The following is a 27,506-nucleotide window of genomic DNA, read 5'->3' as shown; positions in this document are numbered from 1 at the left end:
CATAAACAACTTGAGAAGGAGGAATTGTGACCTGAAGCTTTTGTCTGACTGCCATAGCTGCCGGCTAGGATGCAGCACGTATGTCCTCCTTTGATTCTGTGTGGTCTAGCTTTTTCCCAGAGGGTCATAATATGTTCTCTATTTCCAGCTTGTTCCAGAGATGGACAGGAAAGTCTGGTCACCTCTGTGAAGGTACAGGCCTAAGCGCCATTGGGCTGAGGCAAGCTGAAAGCTGTCCTCTGCATTTCTGGCAAGCTCTCTACCCCTTGGGCTGTTTCATCAGGCGTGACTAACCCCACAGAGCTTTATAAAGCAAGCAGCTGGAAGGGTTTCTAACGGGAGCACCTAAATCCTGACGTGCCCGCAGGCCGAAGACCTTCAGGGCACAGCCCGCTCGGGTGCGGGTCTCCCTTTCCCTCACCACTATCCCCTGCTTCTCACAGCCACTGGGCTGCGGAAGGCGCCGCCGCACCCGGACCTGAGCTCCCCTGTGTGCGCTGCGGCCGGCCTGGGGGAAGGAGAGGGGAGAGGAGCCCGGTCGTCCCCCTGCCGGGGTCGCCCGTCCCCGCCGCCTCCAGGCTCGCTCCAGGGCCCCCGCTCCCCACGTCCTATCCCCCCGCCTCCGCGCCCGCCCGGCCCCGCGCGCCCCCAGAGCCGCGCCGGCGCATGCGCGCGGGCGCCGCGCGGTGGCTCCTGCAGGGACGCGGCCGCCGCCGCCGCCCGGGGCCGCCGCCGCAACGTGTTGCGCGGTGCAGCCCGCACGTGTCGTGCCCGTACCGGCTGCCTGCGGCCGCTGCTCCCGGCTCAGCAGGCTCCAGCTGCTCGCTTTAAAACCTTAAAGGACCTCTGCGTTCCCGCATATCGTTCCGGTGCGGCTCTCGCCTCCTCCTCCTCCTCTTCCTCCTCCCCCCGACTGCTGCAAGCCCCTTCTTGAATTGCTCTGCACGTTACTGCTGCTTGGTGCGGGCGGGCATTTCTATGCAAGCGCCAGCCACCCGCTGCAATAACAAGCATCAACACGTCATTCGCCTCCCGCTCCGAAGCCGGAGCGATTTTATCACTTGTGGAGGTGTAGGGACCTTTTTCCGGCAGGAAGGTCCAGTGCAAGTTTATTTGCGGCTTCCGCTGTTATTTACAAGTCATCGGTTTTGCTCACCATCCCCTGGGGACCGAGGGAACCGAAGTTGCCAGGTAAATGCCCTCTTCCTTGTCTGCAAGACTTTAAGGGAGGCAGCTCCCATCTGTCTTGCTGCATGACTGCTTCACCGCTATTGTACCGCATGAATTGCAAAGCGGAGGCAGCGTTTAATTGCATAGCTGTCACCGGGCAGCTCTTCTCGTTGCCCCCCTCTCGTGACATTTCTCTGCACGGCTCTGGGGAGAGGGAGGCTGCCTCGAGCCGCACGGCTGCCGCCGCATCCTTAGCCCGGCCCGTTTGCACCGCTCTGCCCTGGGCTGCGGGGGGTGGGCGGGGGGGCGCCCCCGGCGGGAGGCCGGGGGTAGCGGCGGGCCCCGCAGGGTCAGCGTCCCGCCGGCCCGAACATGGTGCCGCTGCGGCAGAGGGGCCCGGCCGCGGCCCCGCCGTTACCGCTGTCGGTGTTGTCCCCGCAGGCCGGGCGGGCGCCGCCCGCAGCCAGCCCGCCGCAGCGCGCCGCCCGTCCCCGCGGAGGCCCGGCGGCGTGAGGCCGCCCGCCGCCGCCGCTTATGCAACACATTATCGATAACCACCCCGACATGGCCACCGCGCTGCTGGCGGGCGAGAAGCTGAAGGAGCTCATCCTGCCGGGGCAGCAGGATGACAAGGCGGGCGCGCTGGCGGCTCTGCTCCTCCAGCTGAAGCTGGAGCTGCCCTTCGACCGCGTGGTCACCATCGGCACCGTCCTCATCCCCATCCTCCTCGTCACCCTCGTCTTCACCAAGAACTTCGCCGGTAAGGGCGGCGGGACAGCGGCGGCGGGCGGGCCGGGGCAGGGCCGGGCCGGGCCCTAACGGCTGCTGAGGGGGGCCGTGGCGCTGAGAGGGCGGCCGCTGCCCCTCGCCACGGCGCCTGGGCGGGCGAGGGCAGCGGCGTCGCGGCGGCGGCCGCTCCCTGGCAGTCACCTGTGCCGAGGAAGCGGCCGCCGCCCCTCGCCTTGGCGCCTGGGCCCGCGAGGGCAGCGGCGTCGCGGCGGCGGCCGCTGCCCGGTGGCCACCGGCGCTGAGGGGCAGCGGCTGCCTCTCGCCTGGGCGGGCGGGCGAGCACCCTTCCCGCTGGTGGGGAGGGGACCGCAGCCGCCCCGCTCGGCGAGCGGCCCCGGGCGGGGAGGCGTCTGCCGCCCTGCTGCAGCTGAGAGCTGGGGTGCGTGGCACAGGGTGTGGTTTTATGCTCCTTGAGGTGGATCCTGGGCAGGTCCTGAGCTGGACCCTGCTGACTTCAGGCATTTGTCCGGACGTTAATTCGGACGTCCACATCACGAGGGTTTAACTGGCCTGCTAGGGAGAGGCAGATGCTTCCATGGAGACCAATAACGATATATGGAGACATGCACACTGCGCTTTGCCATATTGTGATAGTGGAAGTCACTGGGGTCGGTGTCTGTCGAGGGCCGACATCTTGCATAAAGCCAGTGTGGAGTCCTTCCCGTCTAGGAAGGTCAAGTTTTGACGAACCTTGAAAATTACTGACCTGGTAAACTGTTATGACACCTTTGGGGCCATTAGCGTGTATGTAAACATTGTTTTACTTTCTGAAGTACAGGCTTGGTGAGTGTAGCTGCCAGTGCATGACTGCTTTTAAGGTCACCTGAAGACGCATGTGAAATTACAAGCACTTTAATATAAAGGACTGACCTGGCAGTCTGTAGCTTGTGAGGTTAGTGGGCATTGGCTGTATTCAATCAGTCTAAGCATACCAGAATCGGGCTCTTGCTTTTCACACTGCTTTGGGATTGACTTCCAACACTTATGTATCCTTAGTACTTGCTTTTGTTCTGAGATGAAGTTAAATTACCTAGAATAACTGCTTGCAAACGGATTTTTGAAATTTTTCTTAATTATAGTTAAAACTTTTTCAGTCTACCTCAATTTTTAAACATACAATTATATAGTTCTAGATCATCAGCCAGTTAATGAGAAAAGGCTCATTTTTTGAGTGGTCATCTGGAAGTATCTCAAAGAGACCATATTTTCAGGGCATGCTGAGCTTGCTAAACATCTGAAAACTGGCAACTGAAAGGCAGGATTCAAGGTCACCTTTGATGATCCTCTGTAGAATGCAGAAGTTCGGGGATCCCTTCCTCTGGTTTCTAGAGAAGTCAGCTAATAAACAGGCAATCCTACAGAAGCTCACAAGACTGCATACCTATGTGTGTGCCTTACTACTGTTTGAGATGTACAGGTTTGAACCTCAGCACGCCTGAAGATAACCATGGGTGCAGGAAAGGTCATGCCCCTTCATATATGTTCCCTTACATTGTGCAAGTTTCCCATCAGAAGTCCACTGATGGCTCACTGCTTGTGTAGACAGCAGTAACTTGTTCTATATGAACACATCCTCTGAGACTGCGGATTGCAGAGGAAGCCTCAAGTCTAAGAGACTTAGATTAATACAGTGGATGTCCCTCTACAAGTCTTAACTGTGGTCCGCAGAAGTATGTGGAAGAGAAGGGTTCTACTGAATTTCTGCATTTGAGTTCATTTTATGCTGTGGAAGACTATTCTCCAGGCTGATGGTTGTGTTCCAAATTTGTTTTTCAGAAGTAACAAAAGCAGTATCATTTGTGTCTGCTTACAGACTGTGTATGCTCATTTGACCCAGCAAGATAAGGGCAGTAACCTATTGTGTCCTGCCAGGGCAAAGCGTACAAGGCAACTCAGAAAACATCCTTAATGTCTTTGGAAAAATGTGGGACAACACTATGATGTCATGTGTTTGTTCAGATGGTCTGCAGTTAGAAAAATAATACGAGAAAAAGGAAAAAATTAAAGATACAAGGGAATGTAATACACTGTAAGGCTCTGATGAAACTAAATAGATTCCTTTTTGGAGTGAAGAGCTCAGGATTAGTGGATTTAATTCTTCTTCCACAGAGTTCAACAGCAAAACTTACATTCATTTTAGTGTGACCTGAATCACATGTTAAAAAAACAGTATTTACTCAACTTCTTTACCAAGTCAAGCTTGTACAGAGACACTGACCCTGGTAATAACAACAATCTAGGTGGATACACGCTTACTACTGATTCTGCAGTTTGTGTTATATTTCACCTATGCACTGCCACTGATCTTGAAAAAAATCTTATTTCATTTGCTTGCTTTGGATACTGTTCCTTGTGCACAATTTAAATAATAGGTGTGAAAGTACAAACTTTGCTGATGAAATTGAGTAAGGCTTCTGCTGCCCCTTGGTTGTTAATATCATAGTAGCTTCCAAAATTTTGCTTTGGGCCCTTGTGTGCTTATCTGATACTATTCCTCATTCTGTTAATGATATCCAGTGCAAGCCATGGAAAGCTACCGTCATGCCACTAAACTGAGAACAACCCTATTTTCTGGGGTCCATATGATCTTATTTAATCAGTGTTAATAAAGCTCTTGGAACGTGACAGACACATAAAAGTGTAATTATCAAAAAGCAGTGGTTTCTCACAAAACTTTTTGCTGAGGATTGGAAAAATCTGCATGACAAGTGTGTAGAGGAGATAAGAGCCTCTTTTCTCTCTGATATACCTTTGAGTTTATGTGTGTGGGATCAAGCGTAGCTTCAAAGCATAGTCAAGAGCAGCAGCTGTACAGTCTGTGCAACAAGTGTGAGAGCTGTTTGGCCGAGCAGCATGGGTGTCCTGCGCTGGGGGTGTGCAGAAAGCACCCTGTCATCCCAGGAAGCCTGGACCTCCCAGGGGCCAGAGGCTGCAGTGAAGCACGTATGACAGCAGAGTTCAGCCCCACAGCACAGGACAAAGAAAGAGTGTGTTGTTTATTTAAAATATGACAATTAACAACCTTAAAAATCATTATGTCTGTAGTATAATATGTTGTATAGTGTAGTTTGTCTGTGGGTGAAGATAAAGTTATTTAGTTAATTATGTTGTTTCAGTGCCATAGGCAAAGTCATTGTTTAGGTTAATGCATTTGCTATTCATGTAAGTGATTTGTTTGTCCTCATATTGGAGTGTTCTGATCTTTACATCACTTTTGAGAAATTACATAACAAATTACTGTTTTGTAGCATAAAAGGCATGACCTAATTGTTTAGCAGATACTGTAATGATTTTCTGAATAAATCACAATTCAGCTGAACTTAATGTGTTACAAAAGGCTTTAAATTAGGTATTGGGCTTTTCTTCTGCTACGTGTATCTCATAGAATTATAGAGTGGTTTGGGTTGGAAGGGACTTTAATGATCATCTAGTTCCCACCCCCCTGCCATGGGCAGTGACACCTTCCACGGGACCAGGTTGCTCAAAGCCCCATCCAGCCTGGCCTTGAACACTGCCAGGGAGGGGGCAGACACAGCTTCTGTGGGCAACCTGTGCCAGTGTCTCACCAGCCTCATCATAAAGAATTTCTTCCTTATGTCCAGTCTAAAGCTATCCTCTTTCTATTTAAAACCATTGCCCCTTGTCCTGTACATACAAGCCCTGGTAAAAAAATCTGTCCTCATCTTTCTTACAAGTCTCCTTTAAGTGCTGAAAGGCTGAAGTAAGGTCTCCACAGAGCCTTCTTTTCTCCAGGATGAACAACCCAACTCTCAGCCTGTCCTCAAAGGAGAAGTCTACCAGCCCTCTGATCATTTTCATGGCCCTTCTCTGGACCTGCTCGAACAGATCTTTCTTGTACTGAGGACCTCAGAGCTGGATGCAGTCCTGCAGGTGGGGTCTCATGAGAGCAGAGTAGAGGGGGAGAATCACCTCCATCGACCTGCTGGCCACCTCCCTGTTATGCAGCCCCAGGTGCTTACAGTATCCTTACCATCTGACTCAGTGTAAAAAAATGGGCTGTCATCCTTGGTTCGCTTTCAGCCTGTAAATCTGTAACATAACCAAAATTTTTGGGGAGATAAAATTGTGTTTCCAGGCTTCACTACTAGATGGTAGTGCATTCTGGGTGAAACTGAGCTCTCCACAGAGGGAAGGCATAGGGCATACACACTGATAGGATGTTCTCCTGAGAGTTAAATTCAAGCTGGAAAAGAGTAAGAGTGTGACTGTTGATTTCAGTGGGGACAGGTCTTCACTCTGGTGGCTGAAGTAAGATACAATTCTTGCACTGGCCCTTCTTTTCATAAGAGAAAAGAAAGTCACTCCACTAACCTCTTACATTATTGTTTCTCAAGTCTCACAATTCTCCTTTTAACGTTTTACAAGCAAACCAGTGGTATTCCAGAAAGGACACCCCTAGAAAACTAATTAAAATAAATCCATGCACTGTATTTATACTGGACATAAGATCATCATAAAGTCATTTAGGAGCAATAGTCAGTGACCCCCCACAAAAAAAAGCCCACATGAGCACCTACAAAAGAATGAATATTGTTTCCCTTTCTAAAACTCACCCATGGACAGACTTGATATAAAACCAGAACATCTGTATTTAGGGGGCCAGTGTATGTTGACCTTGAGAATAAGAAAGTTTTGGAGGCATGTTTCTCTGACCCAGTGAATGGATCTGTATTTAAATATAATTAGTTTTCTGGAGTCACAGGGCTATCAGCCCTGATGAAGGAGCCTACAGAAGGCAGCTTAGGCTATAGGAAATGTCTCCTGTAGCAGTGTCCTTCTTAAGAATAACAATGCACGCAGTTGGTAGTTCCAAGGGAATTTACTTTGGTTTTCTCTGGTTTTGTTTGGAAATTACTGCTTTGAAGACAGCAATTACATTTTTTTATTTAAATATGAATACTAATGTGTTTGAATTTCTGTCAGAACAGTGACGTGACCCCCATCACACCCTGTATGTTCTTGGGCATCTGCTGGAGCACTCATGCAAATGTATATGCAGTGCTTTGCAAAGGTCCCTGCTTGTATTTGACTTATTAGAGGCTTGATTTCTCATACCTGAAGATCCAGAAGCCTGACTTTTTATTCCATATCAGCTTGAACAGTTAGTTATTCCTGTGCAAACCAGAAGTAAAATACAAGCAATATGAATGGAGAGTTCAGATACAGTAGTACTGTGCTGTCTCTGTACAAGAATAGGTGACTATACCAGCTACTGGCTGGTGGAGAAGCAGACTGTACACCTGTAAGTATAGGTTGTCACTTTTGTCCTTCCATTTTAGCTGCAATGGCGCCTGCTGGATTGTTCCCTTTCCCACAGTAAAGCTTTTGGAGTTATTTTAATTTATTTATCTATTTATTTATTTTTAAAGAAATCATTTAAAGTGTGTCCTTGTTGAAGCAGACTAGGTTTAGGCTAATATTTAGTGGAAAAAATGGTAAAACACCAATAATTAAATGTTAGTAGGTAAGGCTCTAAGATACGTAGTTCTAGTCCAGCTATAGTCTGTGTTAGTGTTCAGCAGTTGGTTTTAGTTATGATGTTTCAGTATCTCCTGTCGAGGCATGGTCAGTCTGGGGAGGTAGGGATCTAGATAAAAAGGGATTAGTCCTTTAAACACACTGCCTTTCCATTTTCAGTTCCTTTCTAAAATGTACAGAATGCGAAGTATTAGACTGCAACATTCATTACCAGTTTTAAGTGAGTCTGTTTGATGTTCCATGTGTTTTTTGTCCATCCTCTCCTGTTTTTACCATGGAACTAGTACACAGAAATCACAGACACAAGTAGGATGCTGCTGGGTCAGCAAGAGCTGTTTTCTGACCTCGGTGACAGGCCACAATGCTACTGGCAGCGAGTGGCATCCTTTTGTAGCGGAGCCTCTCATGGCATTTGCTGAACTTTCAAGACACTGATCCACAATCCAGTAGATGAAGAGATACTTGGCTTTCATGATGTGCTGCTTAGTTTGTTTGTATTGTTTAATGTTTTTAGTAATGTTGTGCTGTGTTCAGAAGCAACGCTGTCAGTAATGTCTGTGGGAGGTTCTTTGTGTAAGCGACCAGAGAGTGGTGGGCCCCAAAGGAGAATACGTCGCTCTTTCTATTATGTGTTATCTTCACAATATTGAAATATTTTGGTTTCCAAACTTTCAAAAGCTTTAGGACTGATGTGGTCAACTACAGGGATTGCTGAAATATATCCCTCTTACATAGTGCCTCTTGCTTCTATTCACAGTGAAATATTCTTTCCATATTGCAATCATGTTTCCTTTTCCCTTAGAAGCTGTTAAATACCAATACTTTATGAAAATAAAGCAAAACAGTCATCCAGTTGATACTTATAGTTTAGACAAAAGCCAAGCTTTGGCATTGATTTTCTTGCTAGGTTTATAAAACAGTGCCTACAAAATACCAAAAATTTGCTCATAAATACTGTATTTCTATGTCTCTTAGCAGTTACGTAGCTCAGCCCTCTACCACCCTTCTGCTAGAAAATTCTCATGAGGAAGTAATGGAAGGAGACAGTAAGTTAAATGACTGAAGGGTCAGTTCAAGTTTTTATGCTTTATTTTCTGATTTGTAATCATTTGCATAAGCAACGCTTACTTCACTGTGTAATACAGTATATGCGTGAGTTCAATGTCTTTTTATGCATTTCACCCTACAGTATGTTTGAAATAGCATATGTTGAGGATTTCTGCATTATAAGATGGAGTTTTACTTTGTATTTCTGGTCAACTTTTCTAATTTGTATTTGTTTCCAGTTGTGGACAGGATATTTACATATGCTTGCTTAGGTGACTTATCTGATAGATGGCTTTTGATCTTATTTTCCATTTTTTTCTTTTTAACTTTATAAAGCCACATATAGTAAGGAAGTTGAGAAGACATTTTTCCAAGTCACTACTGTTAGCACTAAGAATACAGGGCCAGGTTGTTTTATGTACATGACAACATCAGTGCAGAAATCGGTTCTGAGGTGGTATTAGCAGTGAAAAGTGAATTTAAGGACTGTCTCAGTACCACCTGTGTTTAAGTGCTTTATGATCACATATTTTTAAAAAGAACCAAAATAGTACAAGCAACCACAGACTGGCTGCAGTTCAGCCATTGGCTGTTTGCACTGCTAATGGAATTTTTCCCAAAGAGTAAGGGCAGTTCACACAAACATGAGGTGTGCATAAGATACAGGAGCTAGCTCTTGGTGAGTTTTGATCCTTTAATGATTTGCAGTTACACAGCTGAATGTTAAATAGAAGGGTGTTCGTGAGGAAGTGCATGAGCCTCATGTATAATCATTCCTAGTGGCTACAGACACTTTTCTGTCATGAATTCCATTTCTCAAACTTCATTGACACATACACATAATCTTTTTTCATATAGACTTTAATGACCCCATTTGCACTATTAACCCCTTCATCTTCTCAAGTGTCATGTATGTGGAGAGGTCCAAAATGTGGATGAGATTTAGCTTACTACCTGCTTTCAGATAACTTCAACAATTTAACAGATGGTCAAATACATTTTTATGAGCTACTTAATTAATTTATCCTTGTCAAGAGGAAGCCTTGTGATTAAATATGAGTAAGGTTGAGACTGTTTTTCAAAGCTACTCTGAAGTATTTGAGCCATTTTTTGTTCCTAAACTAGATGAAATTATGCATCCATGATTGTTTTGCCAATTATCAGGCCTAGCATAAAGGACACAGCCAGCATAAAGATGAACCAATAAACAAATTGTATTTGATACAAAAGGGTCAGTACATGGGTGAGCGCTGGGGGTACAAACAAGTCAGTCAAGTTATACATAATTGACATCAATCCCACTGATCCCAACAATGACACCACATGACCAACAACAGGTGGAATAAATGGTGAAATGCAGTCTCCCATAGAAGGGACAGGAGACAACTGAGTCAATAAACCAAATACATAAGACCAAGGAAGCCACACACTGAATCTCTACACAGCCCACATTTACAAAAGCCAGACCTGACTGGAGCCTAGTGCCAGGGAGACAGGAGGTCCTTCCCCAACAGGGAACTCTACACAGGGCACCCACCTCACAGACAGACACTGCCCCTGCCTGCAAGGGGTCCCAGCTTTTATCCCTCAGTGGGACACCTGACCTTTGTTTACTGAATGCAGACACCTGGGGCTCCTTTACCCAATGGCTCTGTCTGCAAGGCCGGCCGCTCCCTGGAGGGAAGCCTAAAGGCAAACTCACCCCCCTTTGGGAAGGGCTGTGGGAATCACCCATATGTCACATTAATTTGGGGCTTGGGGTTGAAACCCCAGCATTTCAATGATCTAGAAGAAATCTCAGCTTGTATTGTTTCTTAGAGCTGCACAACTCTTCAAGAAAAATCTGCATCATCACTGAGTTCTTTGGGTTCTGTCAGTATTAAAAATTACTGCAGTGGGCATTTTCAGTTGGTATACATGTTTAATTACAAAAGCTGAATAATTTTGCAGTAGACTGGCATGATGCTTGTAGAGGTTCCCTTTGTTTCACAGGATACAGAATTTATTCTAAGAAAAACACTAAAATGAGTACAGCTATTTACATCATCAGGGATTTTGTCCCAGGCGTGTACTGTATTCTTGCATTTGAACTGGGAGATACAGCAGTTCGTTATGGTAGTAAGGTTTGGGGATCTGTTTGCTTTTCTTTACTGGCACCATGCCTGTCATCCAGATTCTAAATTACCAGAGCAGTGATGCAGCCAGATGCTGAGATGCATGGTGTATTTTTTGCAGTTTAGAGCTCAGTGACTGTTCTTGGAGCATTTTAGTTATATGCTGAAGTTATTATTTCAGCATGTTGAGGTACCTTATCTTCTGTGGGTCCGTGACCTGTTCAGGAGAGCAGGAGACCTCTACACTAAAACTGGCAGAGCCCCTGGAAGCCTTGAGAGACTGATTCTCCTGGCTCTGTTGTGATAGATCAAAACAGTTTTGATACGTCACAAAACCCAATTTCTCTACACGTGGAGGTAGCAGTTTTCCAAAAAGCAGTAGAGCATCCATCTCTGCCTCCTAAATACTATGTTAATAAAATAACATTCTTACTTAATGAGCTAACTGTTGGCAGTTTTCTTCTTTTTCAATATGAAGTTTTCTGGGTGCTGTGTTATGCCAAGAGGTACTTAATGCAAGCCATCTTTTTCATCTGTAGTTGTTAAATAATAATAATAATGCAATAGAACAAACCTGCTGTTTACTGTTGCTTCCTGTGTTTGTATTTTGTGCTTGACTCTTGACTTAAGAAGCCACCCTTGTCTATGTATCATTGGTTTCACTGGATTTCCATAATTCATTTCACTTTGCCATTTACATGTTCTTGCAGTTTATTTTGGATGTTACTCTAGTCCACATTATTATAGTGTCTGGATGCTTGTGTAGTTGCTTTGGGGTTCCATCTCTAGAGGGGAATTTTTGAATTGCCAACAAAATTTTTTTTGATCTTTGGAAAACATTAAAACACTTATTTTCACACATTACTTCTTCTCTTGTGCAGAAGATCTGTATGTCACTAAAATTCCACTCACCTCCTCATGTAAGCGCTAAATTTAGCAGTAAATATTCATATCTCTTTTGTAGGACTGTCTGCATGGCTGAATTTCATTAATTATATTTTGATGAATACAGTCTTTTAAATTCAGATCTAACCTTCCCTCAAATCTTAACATAACACAAAGCAACATTACAATACAGTACCTCTATGTACAAATATAAGCATTGTAATTTCCTTCCAGGTGTTTTCTGTGTTTTCACAGAGCTCTCTTGATCACAGGAAGAAATGCTCCTAGTGATGTTCGACAGTGCAGTCACTATAAATAAGCTCTCTTTCCAGTGACGTTAGCACCATACTGCATGGCCATCACATGGTGGATGGTAGCTCATTATTGAGGAAACATTCCTCTATAGGAGCAGCCTAAGGGATTTCACTTAGGTGTTTCTGCACCTTCTGCATAACAGTTGCCATTTCTGGAATAACCTTCTCCAACAGACTTCAACATATCAACCAAGTAGGAGTAGGTATCTTTATCTCCTGAATAACCTGGGCAGGCGTTACAAGTCTTTAAGCCTCAGATTGCTGGTAAGTGAACTTCAGCGTACCAGCTAATTTTAGAAGACCAATGTTTATTACATATGGGAAATATAGTTCTGTAAACTTACATATATGCTAGGAAATTGCATTACTAATTTATTGATTTTGCAGATCCAAAATATATGCAGTTCAAGCAGGAGTCCTGCAAGGAAAAAAAGACCCAAATTGTAAATATAGGGACACCTGCTGCTGCCTTTACATTGCAGTTACCCCTGTGGGTAACCCAATACCTATCAGTCTTTGAAACTGCTTATCTACATTTCACCCATTATGACTAATCCTTCTAGAGTATAAGCCAGTAAAACTTAATAGCAGCAGTGGTTTCCGGTCTCATTTCTTCAGGGACTTTCTTTTCAAGGTCTTTTTCTTAAACAGGACAAGTGGTTTCAGACAGTGAGCAAAAAAGGCTATACCTTACCTTGTTGATCATGGAGAAATTTGTACCTTAGGAAGACTTCATGGGCATGGAACCTATATTCAGATTTGGAAAGAATATTCCCTAAGAAAGGTAAAGGTATTGTCTTTTTGTTTTGATAAAAGTAATAGTTCTTAATAATTAGCTGGCTAAGTTAAGGTTTAGTTTGATAAATGTTTTCTTATTCATATGAGTGAAATCAGTGAGTTAAATAGGAATGTATGACTACAGTTGATACACAGAAGTAATTTCAGGAATCCATCCTCATGCTGTACTAATTTCTAACCTTTAAATACCCTTTAAATAAAGTAGTTGAAATAAACCTGTTAAATTAAGGGAGTTAGTTTTTCCTTTGGCTGTGAAATAATTTGGGTATTAGCCAGCATTTATAAAATCACATTCAAAGCAGAGAGTTACATATTCCTTGTGGACTGTGTGACTGAGATGCAAAACCTGTATACTGTTCAGATAATGTTATACTTGCTTAGACTACATCTTCAACCTCAGTAACATGAATGTTTTTTGTTCTTTTTTTTTCCAGAGAGAAGAGGATCAGGGCATTCCTTCTTTTCCATTTAAAAATTGCTGAAAAACTACTAAATAAATTATTTCTGTTTCTCAAAATAAACAATTTACTTCCAGCTTTCTTGTGCAATCCTTTCAGTACCCAAGATGAATGAGGCATGTATGTCTGATTGCTTACACATACGTGACAAAATGTAGGGAGAACAGTACCCTTGTCAAATACTGGCATTTATTGCGGAATTCAGGGAGTTTCTCATTTATCTTGGGTGTTAGAAACTTGTGTTCTGGCATCTGATGAACAGGGAGGTTCAGAGATTCTACTTAAACACTGAATCTCTCCTTAGAGTCAGGTGGTGAGGACTGTACAAGGAGTGCTTCAGAGAACTTGACTGGAGTGCCAGCTTTTCTTCATAGGCAGGTTGGGCACCAGCATGAGGATGGTTTAGCAGCCCTCTTCAAGAGGGCAGAAAGCCAATTGCTAGGAAGCACTAAGCCTTCAGTGGAGTCTGTAGTATATTTAACCTGATACTTAATTCAGGTCTCCAATATGAGGGTTTAGGCATTTGTCCAGGAGGTGGGAGATCCAGCCTGTTCAGCAGCACCTAAGCACCGCTTCTGCTGCCTATACCCATGTAGAAACATGGTGCTCCAGCTGAAATTTTTGCACAAGAGGCATACTTACCTTTGTGTTGCTGTAGCAAGCATAAGAATTCAAATCTTTTTTCATTTTTTAATTATCTTTTCTGAAAACTGGGTTCTTTTCTTCCTTTTTTTTTCTGTCTGCTGTTAGAAAATTGTGTTATTTCTTCTGCATTACTGAATTATTGCACTAGAATGCTGAAATCATGCAACTCAGTTGGAAGATTAATGAGGGGTCCTTTCTTTTTTTGGAGTAAATTCGAAAAGCTGGAGGTCACTGGAGACATACATATTTTATTATTATGGTTTATATTTTGCTTTGGGTGAATATACTTTATTTCACTGAGAATACGGTAGGTGTGAAAACTCATTTGCCCTTTTACATAGGGGCATATACTGTTTATTATGAATATTTTCCTTTCTTACTTTTTAATGGCTACCAAAAGCATTGTAAATGTGTTGTCCATATTTATTTAAATAACTTTTGCTCATAATAATATTTCAGAAGCTTGAAATTGACCCCTAGAGCATTAGTTCTTCAAAGAGAGATGCACATGCCAAATTTTATGCACTGTGAGTAATCCCATTGGCTGCAAAGGAACTGCCCAATGCATGAAGTCACTTATGTCTTTTTAGGAGCAGGTCTAATTTTTTACAGTGTTGAATACTAAGAGATTGACTTTATAATCTTTTTTTTTTAAGGACCAAGTGAGTGTGTTAGATGCAATTCACTCACTTTCCCAGGAAGACTTACAAAAACTTGAGCTTTGCAAAGGTGGCGGCAAGTGATACATATCTACAGCTTCACCATGCCTTCTTGACAGTGTCATTTCTGTGTACCATACACCAGCTCACATTTTTTTGCAAGTGGTTTGTTTTTTTTTTTATAGATAGGCAAATCCACATACATGCATGTGTGCGTGCACACACACACAGAGCCTCCTTGGTGAACTGTGCTGCTGATATCTCTTCCTTCTCTTGGGATGTATTACTGAGGCCTGAGCTCTAGCCACTTGTATTTCAGTGATAGCCTTCTAGCCATATTTTACCTAATGTGTCCTTAGTACAACCAGTCATTGCATTCATTTTTGGAAATGGCCATTTCTCAAAGGTGAGAAATTTACTCCTGCATGAATCGGATGTTCTTGCTGGACATAACCTAAAGAAAAATAAAGTTCACCTTAAGGACAATCAAGCATTGGAGAAGGTTGCACAGGAAGCTTGTGTAGTCTCCATTTTAGGAGGTTTTCAGCCTGACAAAGCCCTAATCAAACTGATCTGAACTCAGTCTTTACCCTGCTTTGAGCAGGATGTGGGACATGGTAAGTTCTGAGGTTCCTTCCAGCATTTCCATGATTCTGCATTGGGGTTTAACTTCAGGGAATGGTCTAGAACAGCGTCACCAGATTTTCCCATTGGTAACCCCACTTCCAGGTCTGAGATTTGCTTTTTGCAGTGGGAAGTGTCACAGGGGTTCCAACTCCAAACATCAGCACCCCAGACCCTCACTTGAGGAATTTCAGAATTTACAGTATTTTATCTCTCGGTTGAAATTAAGTAGGAGATTTCTTTATCTAACATATTTTCATGCCTAGCACCTGCAGCCTGACAACTAGTCTTTAATTTGGGGCTCTTGAAGAGGGCAGCTGAATGTATACTAAAGTATATGGAGGTGGGGGACCCACTCAAAGGAGGTGGTTGACGTTGACTTGGGAACAGCAGGAGTGGGAGCCTGCAGAAAGCCCACAAGCATTTCTCAGAGCCTTTTACTAACAGGCAGCAGACTTGGCAGCTCCTAGCTTACATACTTTACCTTCGCTCCTTCTTTCCATACTGTCTGTTTAGATTCTTTCTTAAGAGTTTTTTGAGCCCAGCCCATTCTTCATCCCTCTCCTTACCTTGGCCCTCTTCTCGCAGCCATGCACTCTCTTTCATTCCCCTAAAGTATGCCTTTTGTACCACAGTACTTCCTGCAAGTAATTTTTCTCCATTTAAATAGTACTTAAATTGATGGGATGAGATGGTACGGAATGCGAGCATGTGAAAAAACTTAGCTGCCAAGGGATTTTAATTTTTGAAGTGGCATAACACAATTGTATTACACAACTAAGTGATTCTGTGTTATTTCATCTTGTTTGCAAAAAACTCAGTGAGATGTCTCTTTTACCTTATTCATGAGAATAGTTTTGTGGACTTCTGGAAACTACTTACATGCACAGTGAGCAAAATAATATTTATGTACAACTGTTGAAAACATCTGATGTAATGCTCCTGTGATCATCTAACAGTATTGAAAAAAAGGGAAGCTAACCTTCTTAGTATGCATCTTTATACTCAAGCCAGTATGACGTAAAATATTAATATACTTTATAATATATTAACATCAAGGACGTTTTTCTAATTTAGTAATTTTTTCTGCACAGCATTAGCACAGGGTTACTTATTCTATTAAAAATTGTTCAAAAGGAACATTTCCTGGCAATGAGTGACTGTAGGAAAGTATTACTGAAGACAGGATTTGTTCTTAGGTATTCCTAGTGATGTTTTCTGAAATTGAACTTCATATTCTGGCATGCAGTTAACACATTTGTGTAGGTGAACCTAAGGGCAGACCTTTAGACTTTGAACTTACTGAGATTTTACTCTGAGCATCAGAAACAAAAATCTTGCAGTAAGCCATCACATTTAATGCAGAAAAGTTGAGTTTAGTATTCCAGTCACCAGTAACAATGACAGCTTAGTTATCTTGCTTTTTTTTTTTTTCCTTTACTACAGATGCACATGTGTACACACATACATGTCCACCCTGACCACCTTTTCATTATTGTTTGAAACTGGCAAAAGATTATTTTGGAGATTATGACCTTGCTCTCTGTTTTTTTGGTAGGAATTTCTGTCTCTTGGGCTCACAACAATGTATCTATCAAGGAGAGTAAAGGGATAGATTATATTTATGGGTTTAAGCCTAGACAACATTGAGAAGACAACCAAAGCCACTCAGCTATAATAATGTATCCTAAGCTTTTTAAAAAATTTTCTTTACAGCATCTTACTCTATTGTCTTTTCCTACACAATTAAATAGTTACACCATGTGCAATTAAACTGCAGAGTCATGGGAAAAAGCTGAATTTCACAGTGGCTGGAGTGGTTATATGAAAAAGAAACTTCCTAAATTGCTTGAGGATTTTCAGAGTAAAATAAGAATATCAGTAGAAACTTTCTATATTATGAATACAAAGTTAAAAGCAAATAAATTTTTTTTTATGTTGCATGATCCAATGTCAGAGCTACGATTTTAACACTATTACAGCCTTTTTTTTAATGCTACTTACCTATCAGGAGAACACTGTAAAATAAAAAAAAATACATCTGCTATGCCTTCTTGAAGCTGCATTAAGCAGGGCCGTCACTGCTAGAGTGAGCTGTATGTGTGAGAGCAACCTTTTACTCCCCTGTCCTCATCGGATCTGCATGTTGAGATCCAGCCATATGTTACTGCCATTTTTCATAACAAACCAACATAACCATTGACATGGTGCCTTTCTTTTTCATTTATTCCTGATTGACACAGATTGCAGTAGGGGAGAAACAGGTTCTTGCTATGATGGGATCAAACACCTTCATGGTGCTAAATGCCAGGTTAAATGCTGCTACAGACTGAGAAGTAACATTCACAAAAGCTAAGTGAAACCTAGTGGCAATCTTGGTTGGCAGCCTTTTGTCAATGAAGAGAGACAGGCTCCTCCAGGCAACAACTACATTAGTCTTTTGCTTTGAATCATTCATTGTCTGGAAGGGTATTTCTCTCTTCTCCATTGTGTGGACTGTTTTCTAAGATGAATGAGGTTTCTAAGACTGATGCTGTGGCTTGAGAGTGAAGTCCTATGCTGGGAAGGTTAAACTAAATTCTGCTGTGGAATAACTTTACCAAATTAGTGGCATTCAGTGACAGTGAGTATGGCTCAAACATTTCAGAAAAAAAAAAGTTTGAATAAAATTGCACTGTAACCCCACTGCCCCCACTTCAATCACTTACCAAAAATCCCACTGACTTCACTGAGGATTAGGTTTCATCTGCAAGGTCTTGGGATTTGCATGGCATATAATTAAAATCATGTCAATTTAACAAACATGCAAAGAAAATACTGGACTAGCATCAACAAATAACAAAACATTGATTAAGAGTGGAGCACCATGGTCAGCAATCCCAATAAATTAAGAGATCTCTCACAATTTACCAGGCAATGGGAGCAGCTAAAAAAATGTTTAACATAGGAAAAAGAAGCAAATTCCTGTAAAATAACATTTGCTTTCTTTCCTGGGCTGGGCAGCCCCATTTTTGAAGTAGCCTCTAATGAAGCTCTTCAGACTTTTCTCACTGAAGCAGTGACAGTGGATAGAGTGCAGAGATAGTCTCTAAGTGATCTGTCCAACATAAACGTAAATGTTAAGACATTTTGATTTGTTTCCTTTTTTATTTATAAAATAAATATATGTTTCATTGTTACTGTATGTATACAATTTTGGAAGAAGTCGCCTTAGCTTTCAGGTCTCAGTGAAGAGAACTGTTTGGTTTATTTGATAGTAGCAACTGATACATGAATCCAAGTGTAATCCTTATGGATGATTTGTATGAATACTCATCTTCCCAAGTGTTCCTGGTGTTGAGACCCAGGAGAAATGAACGCATGTATGTCACAGGAAACTGGGTTTCATATTGGCAGGTTCTTCTGAGCTTGGGGACAACCGATTCAAAATATTTCTGCTTACAAAAAATGCACCACACTTCTTTGCCTTTTTTTTTTCCCATGGGAATATTTTCACATAGGAATCTACTTTGTCTCCTGGGAAATCATACAGTAACTCTTTGATAGTAGGAACTGAAATTTTTTGTATGCATCCCTTCATGAGAAGGGTTGGGAGGGCATGTAATTACCAAAACCAAGAGAGTCAATGAGCATTTTTCTTGTAACACATGGTTGTAAATACACAAAACCAGTCTAAATGGGAAGCTGTGTAACACTGGAATGCTTTAAGCTCTCCTCTGAGGTTAAAGTTAGATTGTTTTAAAATAGTCTTCAAAAGTGATTTTAAAGAATTTGCAGGGTTTACTCACTTTACACGCTGTCTTGGATAGCATCATTTATTCTATAAGCTGTTTAAATTGGTTGTATTTTTAGAAAATAATACCAAATCACCTTAAAAAAAATTTTTTTTTGTGCAGTCCTCCGCACATAAGATCTCTGTAGAGGTCTCACAGAAGAGGTTTACACCTCAATATTTTACCAAAGAACTAGTAAATGCTTTTGATTTGCTCTCATATGAGAAGTAGTTGGTCAAGTAAGGAGTACTCTGTTAAGCCAAAAGGATTAGGGTTTTGCTTGCCTAATAATTTTTAATATTTTATTTATTGTCATCAAATGACATAATATTATTTCTCTCCATGATTTGTATTATTATTAAGATAACAGTACCACCAGTCTCTTCCAGTGTGCTGTTGTCAATCTGAATTTTAGACTGTGTTCAGAACTGCAGCAAACTTGGTGTTCTTGAGCTATTCTCAATTCAAGAGAACATGCCTTCTTCCATTTTAGGAAGTTTTTTAAAGGTATACCAGAACACTGTAAAATATATTCCCTTTGTTCTACCTGCCAAAACATGAAAATATGATCTTCTTTGAAGACGGTGTTTTGATAATGGTCACTGTTCTTTGGGCAATTAATACTGTTCCAACTTTGACAAGTTTTTCTGTCTTTCTTGTATTGCTAGAAAAGCAATTGTATAAGAACATAACTTATCTACTGGGTCAAGACAAAAATCCTTTTAGCCCCACATCCTTTCTCTGATGATGGCAAAAACCAAATGCTTAGGAAGGAGTGTTAAAATAGACAAGCATATGGTGTTAATTCCTTCGATAAACCCTTCCACCTTCCAGCAGCCTGTGGACAGGCTTAAACATGTCCTGAGAGAAAAACTGCATCGCTATCTGTGTATTTAATAATCCTATAGTTTTTCTTACATTATTTTGTCTGATTGCTTTCTTAATCCACAGTGTTTGTTTCTTCCATAATACTGTATGACAGCAAATTCCACCATTTAATTGCACATTGTGTAAAAAACAATGTTACAGTTTCAAATGTAGAATTAAATTTTCATAGTGATAAATACAGTTAACACCACGTTCTGTCCTGGTCAGTAACACTTTAACTCAAGAGTGTTAGCTGGGAGGGACACAGTTGACTAAATGTTTGTATGTCTTTAAGATTTAATTTTTTCTACCGTATCCAATGGGTAGACTTTGTTAATAAGGACTAAAAACCTGCCTTCAGCTACATCTAACTTTTTTCTATTTTGAAGAATATTTAGCTGGGATGAAAGTTTAACTTCACTTAAATGAGCCTTTCAGCATTTGCACATAACATCCTCAGCTGCTGTATAGTGGATATCAGGACTTTTAGCTTTACAGAGTATAGGTCATAGTTCATTAGAATATTGTTTTCAGAGAGGTGATTAAACCAAAATACATATTTCTTGCTGACATTTCTAGCTCAGGTTCATTCTAAAACCTCCAGGTAAATTGTTTTGCCTGGGACTTGTGAAGATGTGTGCAGGCTGAGCTGTCTAACAGACATGGAGGGCTTAACGGTCATGCAAAGATACAGTAAACCAAAATTGATATAATTTGAAATGTTTATTTTCCAGAGCTCCTTTTGTAGGTTAAATGCACAGCAGTGACTTTTCTCTCTGTTATACAGAGGAGCCAATATACTGTTATACACCACACAACTTCACCCGCGATCAAGCCTTGTATGCCAGAGGATATTGTTGGACAGAATTAAAAGATGCCTTGCCAGGAGTTGATGCCAGCCACTGGCCCTCCTTGTTTGAGCATAAGTTCCTACCTTATGCACTGCTGGCTTTTGCTGGGATAATGTACATTCCAGCTCTGGGCTGGGAATTTCTGGCCTCCACCCGACTGACTTCAGAGCTTAATTTTTTGCTTCAGGAGATCGATAACTGCTACCACCGTGCAGCTGAAGGGCGGGCACCAAAAATAGAGAAACAGATTCAGTCCAAAGGCCCAGGGATCACCGAGAGAGAGAAGAGAGAAATCATTGAGAACGCAGAGAAGGAAAAAAGCCCTGAACAGAACTTGTTTGAGAAATACCTGGAAAGAAGAGGACGAAGTAACTTTTTAGCTAAGCTTTACCTAGCGAGACATTTGTTCATCATCTTTTTAAGTATTATACCAATTACATACTTATCCACCTACTATGCTACACAGAAGCAAAATGAATTTACATGTGCACTAGGAGAGCCTCCAGACAAAACAAGCAGTTCCAAATTGCACATCAGAGTGAACTGTAAACTGCCATCTGTCCAGCTCCAGCGGATTATTGCTGGTGTAGATATCGTTCTCCTCTGCTTCATGAACTTGATAATTCTCATCAACTTAATTCACCTCTTCATATTTCGCAAGTCTAACTTCATATTTGATAAACTGAACAAAGTTGGAATAAAGACCAAGAAACAGTGGCAGAAGTCCCAGTTTTGTGATATCAATATTTTGGCCATGTTTTGTAATGAAAATCGGGACCACATAAAATCATTGAACCGTCTGGATTTTATTACAAATGAAAGCGATCTGATGTATGACAATGTGGTGCGCCAGCTGCTTGCAGCATTGGCCCAGTCCAATCATGATGCCACTCCAACCATGCGTGATTCAGGGATCCAAACGATAGACCCAAGCGTTGATCCAGCAGATATTGATGCTAATGAGCAGCTCATCATTAAGAGACCAAGGAAGAAGATGAAATGGATCCCAACTACCAATCCCCTTCCTCAACCGTTCAAGGAACAGTTAGCCATTATGAAGGTTGAAAACCATAAACCTGAAAAGCCGAAGCCTGTGCGGAGAAAAACAGCAACAGATAGCCTTATAGCTCCTTTGTTAGAGTCCGCTGCAAAAACCTCACAGCAATCATCAGCTCATAAAACTGAGCCAAATACCATCCCAAGCACAAGCAGTGAAAAAAAACACACACGACACTTTTCCTTGGATGTTCATCCGTATATACTTAGTAGCAAAAAACCCAAGCCAGAGATTCAAGCCATCCCCTCGATGCCTACATCAAAAAGCCAAGAGGGTGGATTTTTAAACCAGGAAGAGAATGTTGTAGTACATGTTACCTCCTCTCTCAAAGGTACAGTATGCCATAATGCCCATACCACCTCCACAGACCATAATTTGCATAGCAATCTTCAGGAACTCAAAGCTTGTCTGAACTGTTTGACCTACCTTGCTAGATTTTGGGATAGCTAATAATCTTAGGGCTTGCAGGCCTCAGAAAGAGAGGTTCTCTCTCTTTAACACCTACGTGGAGGATAAGGATTATTACAGGTAGAGCTGTACAAAACAGCCTGTAGGCTGTTGGTGCAGGTAATTTTTCAAACGTAAGCAGATTTTCACAATTACAAATGTGGTCATGCCTTGCTAAGGAAATGAGAGTTTGGCTTCTTGTGATACCCTTCCTGCTCTACCAGCACCTGACATGTTTCAAACCTGCTTATTTTCAACTTGTATGGAAATTGCCATGGTAGATGACCAGTACTCTGACTAGTAATAGCCACTTAGGTGTGGGTGAGAAACTGTGCTAATAGCAGTTAAAGCTGCCTGTAGCAAGAATTCTTTTTAACTACCAATTTTTAGGGGTTGGGATGTGTTTGTCACCTAGAAAATCACAACTCAGATCACTGATACTGTTTTTCATGCAAGAGATGTTTTAAATTGCCCTCTGTCTCATGTGGGCCAGAGGATGGATTGGTCTGAAGTGTGGGTGCTGGTCAGGGATGTAGAAATTCTGCCATTCCCTTCCCATGTGGCCTCTCATGAGATGCTCTTTATGTGCTTCAGTTTCCGTTGTGTGTCTTGGAAATCCTGTCCCTTTCTTACCCCAAAGGAGTGTTTTAAATATATCAGTAATTGTCAGGTGCTAGAGTGATATGGAAAGCCGTGTGAGCATTAAAAAAAATTATAGATCAGTAGATAAACTGATAGACAGATATCTTGTGTGTTTTTGTAAGCTACTAACATAAGAAAGAAGCACTATGCAATTGAAGTTACAGAAAGATTTGTATGTACTTAAAGCAATGGCTCTCATCTCATTACAAGCTAAGACCTCCCTCTGGGCTTCGACAGACTGACAGCTACCGTCACCCCACTGCCCAGCAAAGAAGTGATTTGAGGTATAAAAGTTTCTGTCACTTCCAAATCCCTATGCTCCTTAGAGCCCTCCAACTCCCCAATGTGCATGTGAGCTATTCTACAGCATTCCTTATCCAGTCACCTGCTCTGATTTCAACTCCTCAAAACTACTGGGGTTTTCTGGTCTCAATTACCTTCATCTAAATTAGTGCTTGAATATTTTAAGGGCAAAAAATAATTACTGTAGTTTTGGGGGTCTGTTATTCCCCATTCCCATTAAAAATTTTCAGCTTTGCTTTTGAGTTAGACCTACATTGCAGTCCATCAGGTAAGGTAAACTTGTAATTTCTGGAAAGAGACATCAGTTAATGTCAAATTGCTGAGTTCTTTCTAAAGACAAGTGGCTTACAATGTGTAAACCACTAGTTTTTCCCATTGAAAATATCAGTGCTTTTTGTATTCCATCCTGTGGATTTCAACAGTCATAATGTTTGTCAAAACATTAAATCATAACATTTATAAAACACCCGCCAGACTGTAGAGGGGAATAAAAGATACTTTGCAGTTGTTTTTTTGTTCATTTTACGAAAATACCATTCACATAAAGAAGCATGAGCATGCGTAAAAAAGAGCAAGATTTACAAAACCCATTTGTTGTTTGTCCTGTTTCCCTGAGCTTACAACCCTGTTGTTTTGAAACGGTCCTGTTGGATTTCTCCAAGAGTCCCAAGAAAATTCGTTTCTGAGTCCACTCCTGCTCCCACAGTGGCAAAACTGCCAATGACTTTTATTGGTTCAGGACACTCCCCTCTGATGGGCTGGAAGGGTGAAAGACTACCTGTCCTTTAAATGGCTGTTTTGTTTTCTTTTAGACACCCCTCATCCTGCAAAAGAGATCCTCTACTCATCTGAGACATGCAGAACTGTGCCTGCTGCTGGGGCTTTTGTCACATGTAACCACAACCATATAGCCACAACAGCTGCCGCAACGAGTATGACTTTGAACCAAGTCAAGCCAGAGCCAACACCTGCACTGAACTGCAACCCAGCCCACCCTTTGCTGCACATCAACACACTGTACGAGGATCATGAGGAGGAAGTTTCAAACATAATAGACAATGGTATTCACTCACCAACTGACACTGGGGAAATTCTCTCCATCCCTACCCCAAAGCAGATAAGGTTGGCAACATTCGATGAACCGATGGCAATCGTGAGCTCGGTGGAGTACTGAAGACCCCCGGGCTGCACAGCTGCGCCCTCATGGCCAGGCCCAAGAGCACTGCAGTGTGGACCGTGGTTCCCGCAACAATGCAGTTCACTGCATGAGCATGGAGAGTTTTCACACAGCCTATAGCTTTTGGTAATAACACCAAACGTTTTTTCAGGTTCACATCATGAGCACTGTCAGTCATTTGCAAAACAGAATAAAGAAAATCTGGTGGAAACAGACCTTTAACACCAAGACAACCATTAGCTCTAGCTCTAAACTATAGCTTCCTGATTTAAATGGGAATTAGCACAATTTATGAACATTAAGAGTCTGATGGCATGCCACAGCAATTTTAGTGAGTGTTTAAATCCTTTGCATTAAGAATCAATGATTAAAGTTAAAACAACATGGAGATGAGGTATACTTTTTTAATGACAGCAGACTTACAGCAGTTAAGTTTTTTCTAGGCAGAGAGGATTTGTTTTCAATTCAGGATTATGAAAAAGTTATATGCAAGCAAAATTTTTGTTTGTTTGTTTCTTTAGCTCACTAATGTTGGGCTTGATGGAGACTTAGCTGAAAGGGCCTTACTACCACCAGCATTTAAGTGCAAAAATATTGATACACTCAATCTTTTGCATTTATAAATGAAAATACCTGAGGTATGCCCCGCCCTTGAACAAGCTTATATGTTTGATGGAAGATGATGAAGAGTTTATTTTTTTAAATATATTTTACCATGGGAAGAATTACTTTAATAACTTTTCAAACCAGGTGTTGCTTTTAACAAAATGTGTAGAAAAGAGTCATTGTAGCTGCTTATTTTTTCATAGTGTATTTATGAACCAGGTTAGAAACTTTCATGGGTGCTTCACTGATACAAAAAATCTTAGGAAGGTCGTTACAAAATATCTTACAAAATATGAAACCAGCAAAACTGTTTTCAAATAACACACAGTTGAAGAAGTCTGAATTTGTCTGCAGACTTGGCTAGTCCTTGATTCAGCAAACACTTAAGGCCATGATGGCACTGAAACTATTCATATGTCTAAAGCTAAGCACACACTGAAATGGCTTTGCTGGAACTGGGCTTTAGTGCAGGCAGACAATAATCCTTCAGTATGTGCTAGCACTCTGATTCAATATTTGCCTTCCTTGGCTCAAAGCACATCTTCATGCCCATCTTCCTATAACTACGGTATGTGTGATTTAATAGAAAACTCTAGTATAACTAAAACATCTATTAAAAATGTATCATGCAATAACCATTCTCAGCAAAAATAGTGAAACAAAAAGTGACTGTGTTAAAATAATATTCCTAGCTGCATTAAGAATTATGGACTCTGTGTGTTTGCTTCAAAATTATATATAATGGTAGAAAAAAATATGCAGCACAAATATGGGACTGAAATCTTGAATTTATTTTTAATTTATTACCTCAGACATGGATATATTATACCAATATTTAATTAAAATAGCACTGAAAATAAATACCTATTATTCTGAATAGTTTAATGTGTACTACTTCCTAGCTTAGTAATGTACAAGTGGGATTCTATTATAAGTAGTAGGCGGGGCATGTAAAGCTACCATTCCCCCCTGCATTAGCTCAGTTATGCCCATCCTTTTTGACCTGAACAGCCAAATACCAAAAAGGCAGCAAGCCACAAGGCACATACCACAGACAGGGGAGGGGGTTCTGGGGACAGATGAAGGACCTGGCTGTAACACTGAGGTCTTGGCACAGGGCAGTGTGGAGCTGATGGGGGACATGGAGCTGGGGCCACGGCAGCTGGGATGATGGCTGCAACAACTCCTGCTGGCTTGTCTCCTTCCAGCTCTGGGGATGTCGATGTTCTCCTGCAGCCCACAGCAGATCTGCCTGCGTGAGGCAGCCGCGGGATGAGCAGGGATCAGCGCAGTTTGTATGCTCCCTGTGCCTCCAGGGCTGAAGGTTCATCACTCCTCTTGTAACATGCTCGAACAGAAGCTGCAGGGTGTTCAGCACCACTGCTTGCATGACTGATAAACTGGTGTGACTTTTTAAATAACAAATCTGCACCTGTGTAGCCAGGGCCTCATTCTACCCCAGGTACAGGAGGAAGCATTCTGCAGCGAGGCAGCCTAGGAGTGGAGCATTACCCATGACAGGACTGCAAGCAAGGTCTCTGCCTGGCCTGATGGGTCACTGCCATCCCTTCAGAGTCACCTGAGAGCAATGGCACATAGAGATAGGAGGTGAGCCGAATGTCCCACTACATCCTATTCACTTAGATGGATACTTGTAGTTAGAATGTAGTTAGAATTATTTTTTCAGGCAATTTAAAACCATTAGAGTTAAGTACTTGTTAAACACCAGTAAATAATTAGAAAAAACTATGGGAAATTTCTTTAAGAAAATCAGGAACCTGTTAATAAAAGCAGAGTTGAAGACTAGGACCCTGAGGCCAGATGTAAAGAGATGCAAGTCCCTTATGCCACTGTACTTTCAATTGTCAGAAGGCAACGTGGTGAGGTTTTCCTGGTTGGCAGCTCAGCTGACAGTGTTACAAATGCATGGGGAAATCCTTGGGGTTGCCTGTTTGCTCTCCACTTGATATCACACATTAAGAAATATGTCAGTCGTACAGGTCTGTAGCTAAAGTGATATACCAACATACGTACACACCAGTGTCAGGCAAAGCAGACAATGTCTGAAAACTAAGGATCCAGGTGTTGTGTAGTACATTGAAAACAGCAACATTCAATAACTAGAGGGATTTTCATTAAGCGAAAATGCAGGGCTGGGTCCTTGGGCAGGTACATGTAACAGTCTAATGAGGGTGGTGTTTCCTAGGAAGGGTTGCCCACTAAGGTGCACATGTCCCCTGTTCATTCAAGATGAGGACTCAAGTTTGTGTGGACACACTGTCATTCTCCATGATACTGCTGGTTTCTATTGATTTAGGATCTGTTGGTGCCCTTGTAGAAATCAGTATCGGACTTAACTGGACCAGCTTAAAGAAAGGACAGCATATAGCTTTCTGTTGTGTTACAGAGGCATTGCAGCATCCTCTTTCACAATCCAGAGGCTGCTGATGTCAGACACCCAGCTCTGAGTGTTAGCACACTAACTATTTGCTAAGGGCAGGATGATGGCCCAGACACAGTTTTTCACTGACCAAAGCAAGCAGAGAGCGAGTGCAGCTTAGCCTTGGCTGATGTGGGTTAGATAACTGATTCAGGCACATAGCAAACACTGCCTTACTGAACTGAAAGGAAAATATATTGGCGTCCTACCCACCAAGAGGAACTTACCTAAACGGAATGAACAAAGATGAGAAAGATGAGACACAGCCTCATTTCTAAATGACTCTTTAGCCTGAATTGCATTAGCGTCTCTATCTGCCTTGTCTCTGTTTAATGGTTTCA

The 27,506-nt window shown here is 42.0% G+C and overlaps 1 protein-coding gene across 5 annotated transcripts; it reads left to right on the top strand.

Moving 5' to 3' along the window:
• The first annotated feature begins 696 nt into the window (after positions 1-696).
• On the top strand, positions 697-25,534 carry PANX2 (pannexin 2). Of its 5 annotated transcripts, XM_074903238.1 has the most exons (5): positions 697-1,191; positions 1,612-1,930; positions 20,430-21,881; positions 22,850-22,923; positions 23,755-23,857. In XM_074903238.1, exons 2-4 carry the CDS (start codon positions 1,705-1,707, stop codon positions 22,879-22,881), a joined length of 1,710 nt encoding a protein of 569 aa, XP_074759339.1. In that variant the 5' UTR covers positions 697-1,191; positions 1,612-1,704; the 3' UTR covers positions 22,882-22,923; positions 23,755-23,857. The 5 variants fall into 5 exon arrangements, 4 of the variants coding, with proteins under 4 accessions (XP_074759339.1, XP_074759336.1, XP_074759337.1 ...); XM_074903235.1 differs by lacking the exon at positions 22,850-22,923 and having other exon boundaries at positions 23,755-25,534; XM_074903236.1 differs by lacking the exons at positions 697-1,191; positions 22,850-22,923 and having other exon boundaries at positions 1,530-1,930; positions 23,755-25,534.
• The last annotated feature ends 1,972 nt before the right edge of the window (positions 25,535-27,506 follow it).

Source organism: Athene noctua, chromosome 3, assembly GCF_965140245.1.
Source record: "Athene noctua chromosome 3, bAthNoc1.hap1.1, whole genome shotgun sequence".
In the NCBI taxonomy this organism is placed as follows: domain Eukaryota; kingdom Metazoa; phylum Chordata; class Aves; order Strigiformes; family Strigidae; genus Athene; species Athene noctua.
Note: the sequence above shows the minus strand (reverse complement) of the source record. Positions and strands in the feature narration are given on the sequence as shown.